The 13,757-nt window shown below is 41.5% G+C and overlaps 1 protein-coding gene across 6 annotated transcripts in view; it reads left to right on the top strand.

The window, feature by feature from the left end:
• Positions 1 to 13,757, top strand: part of Mtm1 (myotubularin 1) — a 151,141-nt gene that overhangs the window by 114,680 nt on the left and 22,704 nt on the right. For 2 of the 6 annotated variants that reach the window (XM_023706287.1, XM_023706288.1), the window contains exon 15: positions 2,894 to 2,935. The exons of the other annotated variants lie outside the window; for them this stretch is intronic. In XM_023706287.1, coding sequence (XP_023562055.1) covers positions 2,894 to 2,926 — 33 coding nt within the window. In that variant the 3' untranslated portion in view covers positions 2,927 to 2,935. The remainder of the gene's footprint in view (positions 1 to 2,893; positions 2,936 to 13,757) is intronic. 6 annotated transcript variants of the gene reach the window in all.

Below are 13,757 nucleotides of genomic sequence, written 5' to 3'. Positions count from 1 at the left end.
AGGGAGGGAGGGAAAAAGAAGAGAGACAGGAAAGCAAAGTGATCCTCTTGTCTCAGCCTCCCCAGCGCTGAGATTACAGGCTTGCGCCACCGTGCTCAGTTTCAGTGGCCAACACAGCACGCCTGGAGTTCTGGAGCTGGCACAGCTGGCACAGCATGCAGTACCAGGGCTAGAACCCCGCTCCTTGTGCTTGCCAGACAGGTGCTTAGACCGCCGAGCTATCTATCTCCCCAGCCTAAATTATCTTTCTATTTCTAACTTTGTTTTGCTCTTCTCGAGTTTTCTAATTGCACAGTCATGCCACCTGCACACATGCTGTCGTACTGTTTTTTATTTGTTTTGGTTTTTTTGGTCTCATACTACAGGAACCACTGCATGCAAACTGTAATATTCAAACTGATTCTGCATTCTAATATTCGTATGAAAGAGGGAGGCTTGCCGAATTAAGCAAGGCCACTTCTGAGGGGACTACTGAGGAGGACCTTACTTGCCCTCCTGCATGTCGAGCATAGACCAGCGCGGAACCCAGAGGTAGACCCAGGTAGACGTACAGACATAGCGAAAGAAGGTAGCGTCCTAATGCGCAGGGGAAAGAACAGACTGTTCATTCAGGAAATGCTGTTGAGACTACACATCAAACTTAATGTGTCCAAACAGTCCTCAGGTGTCCCCACAGCCACCTCCTCCTGCTGGCCTCCCCATTTCCATCCACAGACTCCATGCTGCTCATGCCAGCCACAGTCACCTGGACTCCCTTCTCTCTCACACCCCCTGCCAGGGGTCAGGAGAATGCAGTGGGCTTCTTGTGCCCACCACAGCCACATGTGGCAGCAGGCTTTTAGCTGAACTCTGAGCCTACCCTTACTTGCCCTGAGTCTGTCCTCCGCGTGGCCGCCAAAGCAATTCCTATACATCAGCCCCCAGGTCATACCAGCCCTCTACTCAGAACTCGCCAGCATCCGCTTGCCTCATTGCGAGGCAAGGCCCAGGTCCCTGCTGTGGCCAGTGAGGCCTCCTGTGGCACCCATTGTGCCCTTCTCTGATCCGGCCTCCTCTGCCTTCAGATACTTCCAGCCATACTGATGTCTCTGCTTTTCCTCAGCACTCTGCTAACTACCTGGCTTCTCTCTTTCTTCCGGGCGTCCCCCTCCATACACCCTATGGGGAGGGCAACCAGCGTCCCCTCCCTACTCGTCCCTACCCTCTAGCCATGCTGGCCTTTTCCCTGGTCCACATCTGCTTCAAACAGTCCCAGTGCACAGGTTTTAGGCCTTGTTTGTTTGGTGCCCTCTGCTGGAAGATAGGTGTCATAAGAACAGGCTTTCTGGCTCACTGGTCCTGAGCACCTAGGACAGCATCTGACCCTCGCTGACTACATAGAGAAAAAAAATGAACAAATGAGCAGCAGCTTTTACTGGGTGGTAGGAGCATTCTTAACACTGATGCTGTTCTGCTGCTGTGTATTCACTTCTGGAAGAACCCCCAGTACAAAGCTCCACTGGGGACCGCGGTAATCTCAAAAATAGGACCGGGAGAAGAGCGCTAATGTACCTCTGCGCCCATTGCGCTAATGGAGGCAGCAATCCCAGTAGAAACGTGAGCCTCTCCATTCCTTTTATTGTCACTGAAACACAATATCTAGCACTTACAACTTAAGGAAGAGGCTTCCCTTAGCTGATGTTTGTAGAGGTTACCATCTAGTCACCTGGCTTCAGAGCAGAACAGCAGGCTGGAAGGGGCTAGGCAGAGGAGTGCCGCTCACCTCATCATGTGCAGGAAGCAGAGAGTGGCAAGGGAGGAGCGAGGGAGGGAGTTAGGGCCGTCCGTGTGAAGCCAGCAGTTAGCTGCCTCTTCTGACCAGACCCCACCTCCTAGCAGCAAGTCAGCTATAATGCTCCTGTATAATCCAATCACTTCCAAAGGTCCCGCCTATGATCCCATGAGGCTTTAGGAGGACATCTGGATATAAACCATAACATTCTACCTCCAGCCCCAAAGACTCTTTTATTTTATTCTATTTTTATTTTATTTTATTTATTTATTTATTTTTTTGGCAGAACCGGGGATTGAACTCAGGGCCTTGAGCTTGTCAGGCAAGTGCTTATGCTACTGAGCTGTCTCCCTGGCCCTCCAAAGATTCATTTACATCTCTGTGCAAATTGCATTCAGTCCATGTGTAGGAGTCACCAGTCTTTACAGTTTCAGCATTGCTGAAAAGTCCAAAGTCCCTCTGAGACTTAAGGCAAACTATGAACTGCCCCCCAGTAATATTAAAAAGAAAGTTAAACACTGCTGGTATACAGTGGCACAGGGAAGAATAGGGACATGGAAAAGAATTGGAACAAAGCCAGAACTAAGCTCAACAGGGCAAACATTGAATCCCGGAGCTCCATGTCCATGGCAAGCCATCAAGGGCTTGGGTAGCCCCACGTCTTCAGCATTGCTGGTGGTTGTAGCCCTCATGGCCTCCCTCATGGACTGGCTTTTCTTACTTTCTGTGTCTCTCCTCGGAAGTTCCTGGCTTTTCCAACTTCCTTGGGCCTCCGCTGCACTTTCAATTTCACTGTCACAGCTGGAAGCACTCTTCTCTCAGAGGCGCACTATCCTATGTGGCCTCCCAGGCCTTCTATGATCAGGGTAGAAGCCTCCCCAACCCCACAACTCTTGTATTACAAATGTGCACATAGCCAGCACCACATGGATGACAACAAGACCTGTTAACAGTTGAAGCAGTAGCCAGGCTCCTTTGAGTAATGGTTCTCGAGGCCTCTGAGTGCCTGCGTGGCTGAAGTGTGAGGTGGAGACCCAGTGCTCTGTACAGCTGCTCTTGGGTAGTGTGCCTTGCAACTTTGGCTTTCTTCTTAAAGCAATCTTTTCCATTTGCAACTTTCAGCCTGTGAAGGATGGATCTTGCTGGTTCCTCTGATGCCCTCAGGTAATCTTTTCTATTGTCCTGTTGTGAACTACTTGGCTTTTTTTAATCTTTCATGTGTAACATTGCTCTTCAAGGTCCCACCTTTGCATGAACTGCCTTTCTAGCCAAGCTAAAACTTTCCAAATAGGCTTTTTGCTCCAGGCTTTCGGTATAAATCTGGCCCAAAGCAGCAAGTAGTAGCCATGCTACAGCTTGAATATTAGACTGCCTTTAAATTTCTTTCACTAGATTAATTAGTCTACTATCTTTAATATCAGTCTCGCACAGAGTAAACAAATTTTCTGCCCAAGTATAGCAACGCATGGCCTAGAGTCCAAAGGCCAGTGGAGTCCTTGTTCCTGATACCTGCTGAGCCTAGTCTTCAGATCTGCCTTTCATTAGCCTTCTGATCTTCTGTGCTCCAACTAGACTGTCCTGTCAAATGTATTGTAGGGCTGCTTCTCTAGCCAGTATCTCATTCCTTTCCAAACTCCCACAAACTAGTTGCAAAAGCTTCAGAACCTCATGGCCAGGTAGCATCACAGCAATGGCCTCACTTCTCTGGTACCAAAGTCTGTCCTAGTTACTTTCCTTGTCACTGAGAGGCAATACCTAATACCAACAAAGGAGGAAAAGTTTGTTTGAGCTCATGTGTTATAGAGATTGCAGTCTAGTCAGCTGGCTCTAGGGCCTGGGCAAAGGCAAGCTGCTCACCTCATTGCTTGCAGGAAGTGAAGTGTGTCGGGTGGACAGAGCCTTCCCGGGTATTCCCACAGTGATCTGTCTCTTCCACCAGGCCTTACCTCCTAACAGCAAGTTAGCCATAAGCCCCTGTAATTCAGTCACCTTCCAGAAGCCTGGCTTATGGTCTCAGGAGTCTTTAGTGCAGTCTTCTAGATATAAACCCTATCAATTACATTTGTACTTGTCCTTAGCCAGCTCACTCCATAGCAACCTGTAGTGGACTAAGTGGCACTACCTCCTGCAAAAAAAGCAATTTCTACCCAGCAACTGGACATCCAATCTTATTTAACAAAATGGTATTTGCATTTGTAATAAAGGTTAGAAGAGTGAAATCCATCCTGTATTTGGAGTGGGCCATAAATTTCATAATGGTATTCTTCCAAGGTAGAGATTCCAAGATACCGCTGTGTAGCTGCTGACTCTTTCCTAATGTCAAAATGGCCATGAAAGGTCAGTGCTCTGAATGAGTTCAGGGCATCAAGTCAGCCACAACAGTGCAAGTAAAGACATTCGGGAAAGAGGACTTCCACAGTCGCTTCAGAAGGAACAATAGGATAGGGGTATTGGGGGTGTGGGATTTTGACAGGAGTTGTGGCCGTGTATGTAGTGCTGTAATAAATTGCTTTCAATCGAAACATTCGCCATGCTTTTCTGTCACATCCAGTATACTTATGTAGAGATTGCTTGAGCTCACCATTTTAACGTGTGCACTGTGATTTATATCCCAAAACAAACCTTTAAAAAATGAACATACTAGAATCACATTAGGCTGCAGCACAACTTCTGCCTTTAAACCATCAGTTCCCTATATACACATCAAAGAAATAGCAGCAAAACACTCTAGTCCCTCACTTCTCTATTGCAGCACTGTATGGACCATGCACTTTTGAGTCCCTTTTTCAAAGTTCTTTATATATTCTTGATAGTAATCCTTTTTCTGAGGAACAGCAGGCAAACATTTTTTTTCACCCTGTGGATTGTCTCTTCATTCTGTTGGTGGTGTCTCTTGCTATGCAAAAGCTTTTTAATAAAATGAGATCCCAGTTGTTGATTCTTTGTGATAGTTCCTGTGCACCTGGGGCCTTATTTATAAAGATTCTGTATATGCCACTATCTTCAAGAGTTTTCCCTATTCTATCTGCCAGCAGCATTGGGTCAATATTACTTATGGTGGGCTGATAGGACTGCAATCTCCCGAATGAGTGTAAGGTGAAAGCTAAATAAAAGAAGCAAACGGAGTCATTTCAAGGCTCCAGAAGGTTCAAACCCCTCTCACAGAATTTGAGATCCTCTTGGGGCTAAGATTAAGACCTGTTCTAGGTGGCCAGTATTTATCTAGATATCAGGAGAAGGGAGGGGAATACTCAAGAAGGGCAGAATCACTCAAGAACTTCTCCAAGTAAGGTATTAAGTTCATCCACCCAGGAGTGAGATGCCTGAGGCTACAGTCTTTATTTAGTTGAGGTTAGATCCAGATGTCCTTGTGATCTTGTCTTATACTTTGAGGCTTTTGACTTCATCACCATGACAGGGAGTCCACCGCCCTTCTCCAGGCAAGGAGCACAGGCCTTGGACAGATTCAAAAGTACACATGGAAGCCAATTGGTTAATTTAAGCCTTGCTCAGGACTGCTTTATAGTGCTCTGCATTGTAGCAGATTTAATATTTCTGTTTTAATATTTAGATCTTTGATCCATTTTGAATTTCGTTTAGTGCATGCCAAAGCTATGGGTCCAGCGTAAATCTTCAGCATGTGCAGAGCCAGTTTTTCAGCCACCGTGTATTCAAGAGGCTGGCTTTCCTCCAGTGAATGTGTTTGACACCACTGTCAAAGATCAGGTGGCTGACTGTGTCTGGAGTTGTGTCTGCATCTTCTAGACTGTTCCAATGATTGTTACGTCTGCATTTTTGCCAGTACCATGCTAAATATTTTTATTGAAGTAGCTTTATAGTTTAATTTCAAGCCAGGGATTGTGATGCCCCCCAACTTTACCTTTGTTGCTTAGAATTTCTTTTGTTATTCTAGGTCTCTTCTGATTCCAAATGAATTTTAGGATTGTTTCTCTAGTTCTGTGAGATATACTGTTTGAATTTTGATTGGAATTGCATTAAAACTGTGAAACAGTTTTGGAAGTAGGACGATGTTCACAATATTTATTCTTCCTAACCAAGAGTAAGGGATATGTTTCCATTTTCTGTCGTTTTTTAATTAATCTTATTGAGAAACAAATAGCAATGAGACAGTTTCAAAACAGGTTAGTGGGACAGTAACAATAACTAATACATTATACATTTTCTTTCTAGTGCTTATTCGTAGTACAAGATGCATACATGATATCCTGTCCAATCACTATTAGTACAAATCTGTCTTCTCATTGAATTAAGAGACAGTAGCTGTGCATCTATCCTAACTATTTTGTACATACAGATACAAAATGGTCCTTCATTTATATCCCCCTTTTTTGTTTAGTTTTGTCAGAGATGGGTATCCCATTGCCATTTAAAAATTGTAGGTGTGTGAATTCACCAAAATAATCCACTATAGTCCAGTAGTCCATAAGAGTGGTGGGTTATCCTTAGGACTGGAAATGTCAGTTGTTGACTTCAGCCTTTTACAGCTCAGCATATTAATATGGCTTTACTTTTTATACCTCGTTTTTATACTTTTCTGCTGGATGGTTAAGATCAAGATAAAGCAAGACCTACATTACAAGAAATGTAACTTTTGTATCTGCCAAGGTCAGTCAAATCCCCTCAGGATATACCCTGAAACCCTGTACTGCAGTTTGTAGATCCTTTGTCAGTGTCAGCCATGTGCATGAGTCATGGCCATTGCTGGACCAATTTGCTTTCTGTTAAAGCCTGAGAGAATGTTTTCTAGCCATGTGACTCTACTTAGGCAAACTCTACATCATCGATCATTTTCTTCTGTGGCCCCATAATCTCCTTGATCAGAAAATTTGGACCACAACTGAGTTACAGGATGTTACAGTACAAGTTCTCCTATGTCCTGAGTCCTCACTGACCTTGAAAGGGTAGAACCAAAATGTTAGCTTTCCTTGAAGCTCTTCTTTTTCTCTAATTTTTGGTCTGGAAACTTAAGTTGTTAACCCCCCAGAAGGGAAGTTTCATGATATTATTACCCTGTAACCCACACAGTTGAGCTTAACCTCACTATCTGTCTGAATATCAAACATCTTAGACATAACATGGAACAAGTATTTTCCATCAAGTGTTGATATGTGAAACTTCAAGTCCCTACAGAATACAAAGAAAAAGTAAAAATATTAAAAAATAGGAATGAACAATTACATATTTTTACACAGAAATTTGGAAATCTAACCATTTACAGCATTGTAGCAGGACAGTCCTATGACTTTTTCTTCTCTCTTGTTTTACTACCTTTTTTTAAAAAACAAACATTTACTTGAGAGACAGTATAGTAGTAACTGATATGACATTAGAAGCGGTACGTATATAGAAGACCAGAATGACAGGCATTCCAAGCATGCCCCTAGTATTACAAGTTGCTATTTTCAGTGCAGTTGCTTAGTTCACAGGTATCAGCACATATAGTTAGGGTGAGAATCCTAACAATTACCTGCTAATTTCAAAAACCTGCTGAAGATTTTCAGGGTCATTGCCTTAACCATCTTGTGCATATAAATGTATGGCTTTGCCCCAGTCATGTTTCCTAGCTCTTCTCCTTGCCCTGTCTTCATGTCTAATCTTGAAGTTCTCGCTTTCCATTTAGTTGTGTTAAATCATTCAATTTTTATTTCTGCTTTTCAGTTCTTACACTAGGGAGAATATACAATATTTACACATGTGGGTCTGGTTTACTTCACTTATGAGTATATCTTCAAGTGGCATCCACTTATATATGAAGGATTCAACTTTATCACTCTTTAAAGCTGAGTAATACTCCGTTGTATAAAAATACCACATCTTTCTCAACCGTTCCTCAGGTGATGGGCACCTTGGTTGTTTCCAAGATTTGGCTATCACAAATTGTGCTGCTATAAACATAGGCACACATGTATCCCTATGATATGTTTTCAAATCCTTCAGGAAAATTCCCAGTAGAGGAATAGCTGGTTTAAAGGGGATTTCCAGTCCAACTTTTCTAACGAGTCTGCACACTGATTTCCTTAACAGTTGCACCAGTCTACATTCCTGCCAGCAGTAGAGAAGGGTTCCTTTTTCCCAATGGCCTCTCCAACATTTGTTGTTGATTGATTTCTTTATGATAGCCATTCGTTCTGGGGTAAGATGTATCTCAGGGTTGTTTTAATTTGCATTTCAAGGATAGCTAGTGATATGGAGCATTTTTTTATATGTATTTATTTGCTTCTATAATTTTGTCCTCTGAAAAGTGTGTCTTCATCTCGGATGTCCATTTCTGGATTGGGTCTTTAAATTTTGGGGCCCTAATGTTTTTTAGTTCTTTATAAATTCTAGAGAGCAGACCTTAGTCTGAGTGCTTATGAAGATTTTTTTCTAAATTTGAGGGTTGTCTTTTCACTTTGTTGGTAATTTCTTTTGACATTCAAAAACTTCGAAATAAGAGGAGGTCCCAGTTGTATATTTTTTCCAGTATTACCCAGGCGATTTTTTTTTTTTTTCATGAACTGTTTGCCTACCGATATGTCTTCAAGAGTTTGGGCCGGGGGGGATGGCTCAGTGGAATAAGCGCTTCCCTGGCAAGCGCAAGGGCCTGAGTTCAATCCCCATTTCCACACACACACACAAAAATAGTTCCTCCAACTTTCTCTTCCAGGAGATTTAATGTTTTTGTTTTAATGTTTAGATCTTTAATTCATTTTGACTTTAGCTTAGTGCATGATGATAGACCTGGGTCAAGTTTTACTTTTCAGCATGCAGAGAGCCAGTTTTTCCACCGACATTTGTTAAAGAGACTGTCTTTCTTCCAGTAAGCATATTTGGCCTCTTTGTCAAAGATAAGGTGGCTGAGTGTGTTTGTAGTGGCTTCTTCATCTTCTAATCTATTCTATTGATCCTCAAGTTTGTTTTTTTGCCAGTACCATGCTGATTTTATCACAGTAGCTTTGTAGTATAATTTCAAGTCAGGAATTGTAATGCCTCTTTCCTTGTCTTCATTGCCCTTAGTTGCCTTTGCTATTCTAGGTCTTTTCTGGTTCCAAATAAATTTTAGGAACAATTTCTCTAGATCTTTGAGGTATGTTGGTGGTACTTTCATAGGGATTCCATTAAATCTCTACAATAATATTGAGAGTATGGCCATCTTCACAATGTTCTTCCTATTCAGGAGCAGGGAATAGCTCCATTTTCTGAAATCCTCTATGATCTCTTTTTTCATAGTACTGTAATTTTCATTGAATAGATCTTTGACTTCTTTAGTTAGGTTAATTCCAAGGTATTTCATTTTCCTCAGTGCTATTATAAAAGGTATTGTTTCTCTAATTTCCCTGTCAGTGTGTTTGTTATCTATGTAAAAGAATGCTATTGGCTTTTGGGTATTGACTTTGTATCCTGCTATGTTACTGAATTCGGTTATTAATTCTAGTAGCTTCTTTGTGGAGTGTTTTGGGTCTTCAAAGTAGAGTATCATGTCATTTGCAAATCATGATAGTTTAAATTCTTCTTCACTTATTCTTATTCATTTTATTTCTCTCTCTTGTCTAATGGCTGTAGCTAATGATTTCAGAAGTATATTGAATAGGAGTGGTGATAGAAGACATCCTTGTCTTGTACCCGATCTGAGAGTAAAAGATTTCAGTTTTTGCCCATTTAGTATTATGTTAGCTATTGGGTTGTCATAGATGGCTTTTATCAGATTGAAGCATAGGCCATCTATTCCAGTGTTCTGTAGGACTTTGAACATGAATGAGTGTTGGACTTTGTTGAAAGCCTTTTCTGCATCAATTGAGATGATCATGTGGTTTTTAGGTTTGGTTCTATTGATATAGTGTATTACATTGATAGATTTTCGAATATTGTACCATCCTTGCATCCCTGGGATGAATCCTACCTGGTCATGGTGTATGATCTTCTTGATGATTTGCTGCATTCTATTTGCTAGTATTTTATTGAGGATTTTGGCATCTATGTTCATGAAGGAGATTGGCCTGTAGTTCTTTCTTAGTTGCGTCTTTCCCTGGTTTTGGTATCAGTATAATACTTGCCTCCAGGAATGATTTTGGGAGGATTGCTTCCTTTTCAATTTCATGGAAGAGTTTGAGGAGTATAGGGACTACATCTCCTGTGAATGTCTTGTAGAATTCAGCTGTGAATCCATCCAGACCTGGACTTTTCTTTGCCTGTAGGCTTTTAATTACATCTCATATTTCATTGACTGTTATTGGGCTATTGAGAGTGGTTATATCTTGTCGATTCAGTTGTGGTAATTTGTACCTTTCTAGTAGTCTGTCCATTTCTTCTGTGTCTTGATAAGTAGCTCTTGATAATCTTATGAATTTATACTAGGTCTGTGGTAACTACACCCTTTTCATTCCTTATTGCTTGTATTTGAATTTTTTTCTTTCCTCTTTTTGATGAGGTTAGCTAGGGGCTTATCAATTTTATTTAATCTTTCAATGAACCAGCTTTTTGATTCGTTCTTTGAACTGTTTTCCTTTTCTCGATTGAATTAATTTCTGCTCCAATCTGTATGATTTCTTCCCATCTTTGAGCTTTGGGTTTGGTTTACTCTTCCTTTGGTAGATGTTTGAGGTGCAGCATTAGGGTGTTTATTTGTTCCCGTTCTGTTTTCCTAGTGTGTGGGTTCACAGCTATAAATTTCCCTCTGAGAACTGCTTTCACTGCATCCCATAAATTCTAATAAGTTGTACTTGAATTTTCATTCAATTGTACATAGTGTTCAGTATCTTGTTTAATTTAATCTGCGACCCACTGGTTGCTGAGTAGGATGTTGTTTAATTTCCATGTATTTAGGGGTGTTTTCTGATTTCTTTTGTCATTTATTTCCAGTTTCATTGCACATTGGTCAGATAATATGCATGAGAAAATTTCTATTTTCTTACTTAACCATGACCTATGGACTAGTATGTGGTCTATTTTAGAAAATGTCCCATGTGCAGCTGAAAAAATGTGTATTCAGCTGTGGTTAGTTGGAGCACTCTGTATATGTCCACTAAGTCCATTTGTTCCAAGCTCTGGTTCAGTTCTGCTACTTGTTTGCTAATTTTTTTGTCTGCTTCTCCTATCTTTTTGAGATAAGGGGGTTTTATGGTCTCCTGTTAAGACTGTGGTATTGGATATTAGATCTTTCATGTCCATTAAGATTTGTTTTATATAGTTGGGTGCTCCCTTGTTTGGTGCATACATATTTGAGTGTTACCTCATCCTCTTGAATTTTTCCCCTAACCAGTATATAGTGGCCTTCTTTATTTCATTTGATCATTCTTGCTTTGAACTTGAGACTGTCTGAGAACAGAATTGCTACCCCTGCTTTGTTCTGAAGTGCTGGGCCATGTAGTTTTGTTTTCCATTCTTGGATTTTCAGCATATGAATTTCTGTATGAGTTAAGTGTGTTTTTTGTATACAACATATTGTTGGATTCTGCTTCCTAATCCACTGTGCCAGTCTGTTTCTTTTATTTGGTGAATTGAGTCCATTTACATTGATGGTTATAATTGAGATGTGTTGAATTAGGATTGACATGTTATTTACCTGCTGTTGTTTATTCCTTTTTCTCCTGTGTTTAATTCTTTGCCCTATTTAGTGGGTTCCTTCCATTGTCATTCATGGAGTTGTGATTATTTTGGTCCCTCTCTAGAGTATCTATTAGTAGTCTGTGTAGGGTTGGCTTTGTCGTTATGCAATCTTTAGTTGTTCTTTGTTATGGAAGTATTTCATTTCTCCATCAAACTTGAAAGAGAGTTTTGCAGGGTATAGTATTCTGGGCTTGAATTTGTTTTCATAGAGGACTTGAAGTACTCTGCTGCATGATCTTCTTGACTTCATGGTTTGTGAAGAGAAGTTTGCTGTTATTCTCATGGGTTTTCCTTTAAATATTATCTATTCCTTTTTCCATGAGCTTTTAGTATATTTTGCTTGCGCTGGATTTCTGGGATCTTGACTATTATATATTTGGTGTGTTTTTAATTGGGTTGATGTTATTTGGAGTTCTATATGCTTCTTTTACATGAATGTGAGATTTTCCCCCATATTTGGGAAGGTTTCTGCTATTACTTCTGCCCATATTCTTTTTATATCATTTGTATTGAGTCCTTCTTTTTCATTGATACCTATTAGTCTCATGTTGTTCATCTTTTCATCATCTTACTGGTGATGAATTTTTTTTTCCTGCATCCTAGTTTGTGTAAGAGATCTTTTCTTACCTTTTCACTAGCTGTGGCGACATCTTCAAGATCTAAAACTCTATCTTCACTTTCACTCAAATGGTTTTCCAAGGCTATGATTGAGATTTTAAGTTCCTCTATATCTCTTTGACTCTGTTTCATGTGATCTATTTCTTTCCCGTATTGCTCATTCAAGTATTTCATTGTTTTTCTAATATCCTATTTTTTTATCAGTGTCTTCTTGAGAAGCCCTTATTAATTCTTTTGTTATAGTTACCCTTTCTTTTTTTACTTCAGAGATTATTTCTGATCTGATTTCCTCTTTATGTTTCTGTATTTCATTCTTTACTTCAGACCCTATTAATGCAGAGATTTCTTTTTTTATTTCAGAAGTTATTTCTGATCTGAGTTCCTCCATACCTTTCTGTAGTTGTTTCTTTATTTCGGATGCTATTAATTCATACATTTCAGCTGCGTGATTCCCAATTTCTTCTTTGCTAATGTCTTCTGCATTTGTTCTGGTTGGGCTAGGGCTTGAGATTGCATTTTGCTCCTTCTCTTTGTCATTTTGTATAGCACTATCCTGTGACCTTTGCTGTAGAGCTTTGTTGCAGTTATAATCTTACCACCTACGAAATTCTTCCCCAAGAGAGATTATATGGTTAAGGCAGTTATAGTTTTGTATTTGTAGAACTACAATAAAGAACACTGATAATGAGTAATGATATTTAGAAGTTGATTACTTTTGTAACAAATGGCTTTGTATTTTAGGCAGCAAGAGCAAGCATTATGTCTGTATAGCTGAGCAGATATTAAATTGGGAATTTCTATCTAAGTTAGTTCCCCTAAGTTCTGTCTGACCACCTCCCCTTGATGTACCTGGGGTTTTCCAGGCAGGCTAGTTCGTCCCAGTTACCTTTTGCCCCCTCTGTCAGTCAAGAGAGAAAGAGGGAGGATGTTCTTATAGATCTGGGTATAGCAAAGTGTCTCAGCTCACTGGGTGCAGATCTACAAAGTTTAAATTCATCCAGTTGTGCCTGGCTTGGGTCTGGCTGTTGTGCTCAGCTTCTTCCTGTTGTATCCCTTGGAATTGAACCCACTGGGCCCTGCTGGAAAGCTGTTCTGCTCCTACATTAGCTGGATGGTTCTGGCCCCTAGCCTCTCTGCAGGGACTTCAGCTGCAGAGTTTCACACCAAGCCTGTATGCCAGGCCTGGGCTGGGTCTGGAGGGGTACAAAGAGCAGAACAGAAGGACTAACTCACAAGTCAGGCCTGGGCTGGGTCCAGAGGGATCCAGCAGGCAAAGGGGAGTGCGATAGGTCTCCCACACACAGGCCTGGCATGGGCTTGGGCTGAGTCTGGAGGAGTCCTGAGTGCCTGCTGCGTAAGTTCTCACATGCAGGGCCTGGGCTGGTTCTGGAGTGGTTCAGAGGGGTCTCAAGAGCAGGGCTGAAGGTCTTACTCACATGCCAGCCTTGGGCTGGGACCAGAGGGATCCAATGGGGACACGGGAGCACGGAAGCTCCTCCATTTTCTGATATCCTCATCAATCCAGTTTTTTAGAATACTAAAGTTTTTTTTTAAATTTTATTTTATTTTGAAAAGTAAAAGCGGGTGCGGAGAGTTTCCTGCTACCCTGCGCCAGCGGGACAAGACCCAGCCCAGGCGCAGCGTGGGCCGGACCCTCTCCCAGCCCCTCGGGCCGCCCCCCACCACTCCTCAGTGCCTCCCCCACCCCGCCCACCGAGTAGGATTTTCTGCCCAGTTCCGGGAGCCCCCAGACCCAGTCCTA

This window comes from Octodon degus, unplaced genomic scaffold, assembly GCF_000260255.1.
Source record: "Octodon degus isolate 3935 unplaced genomic scaffold, OctDeg1.0 scaffold00249, whole genome shotgun sequence".
In the NCBI taxonomy this organism is placed as follows: Eukaryota; Metazoa; Chordata; class Mammalia; order Rodentia; family Octodontidae; genus Octodon; species Octodon degus.
This window is presented reverse-complemented; position numbering and strand designations above follow the sequence as displayed.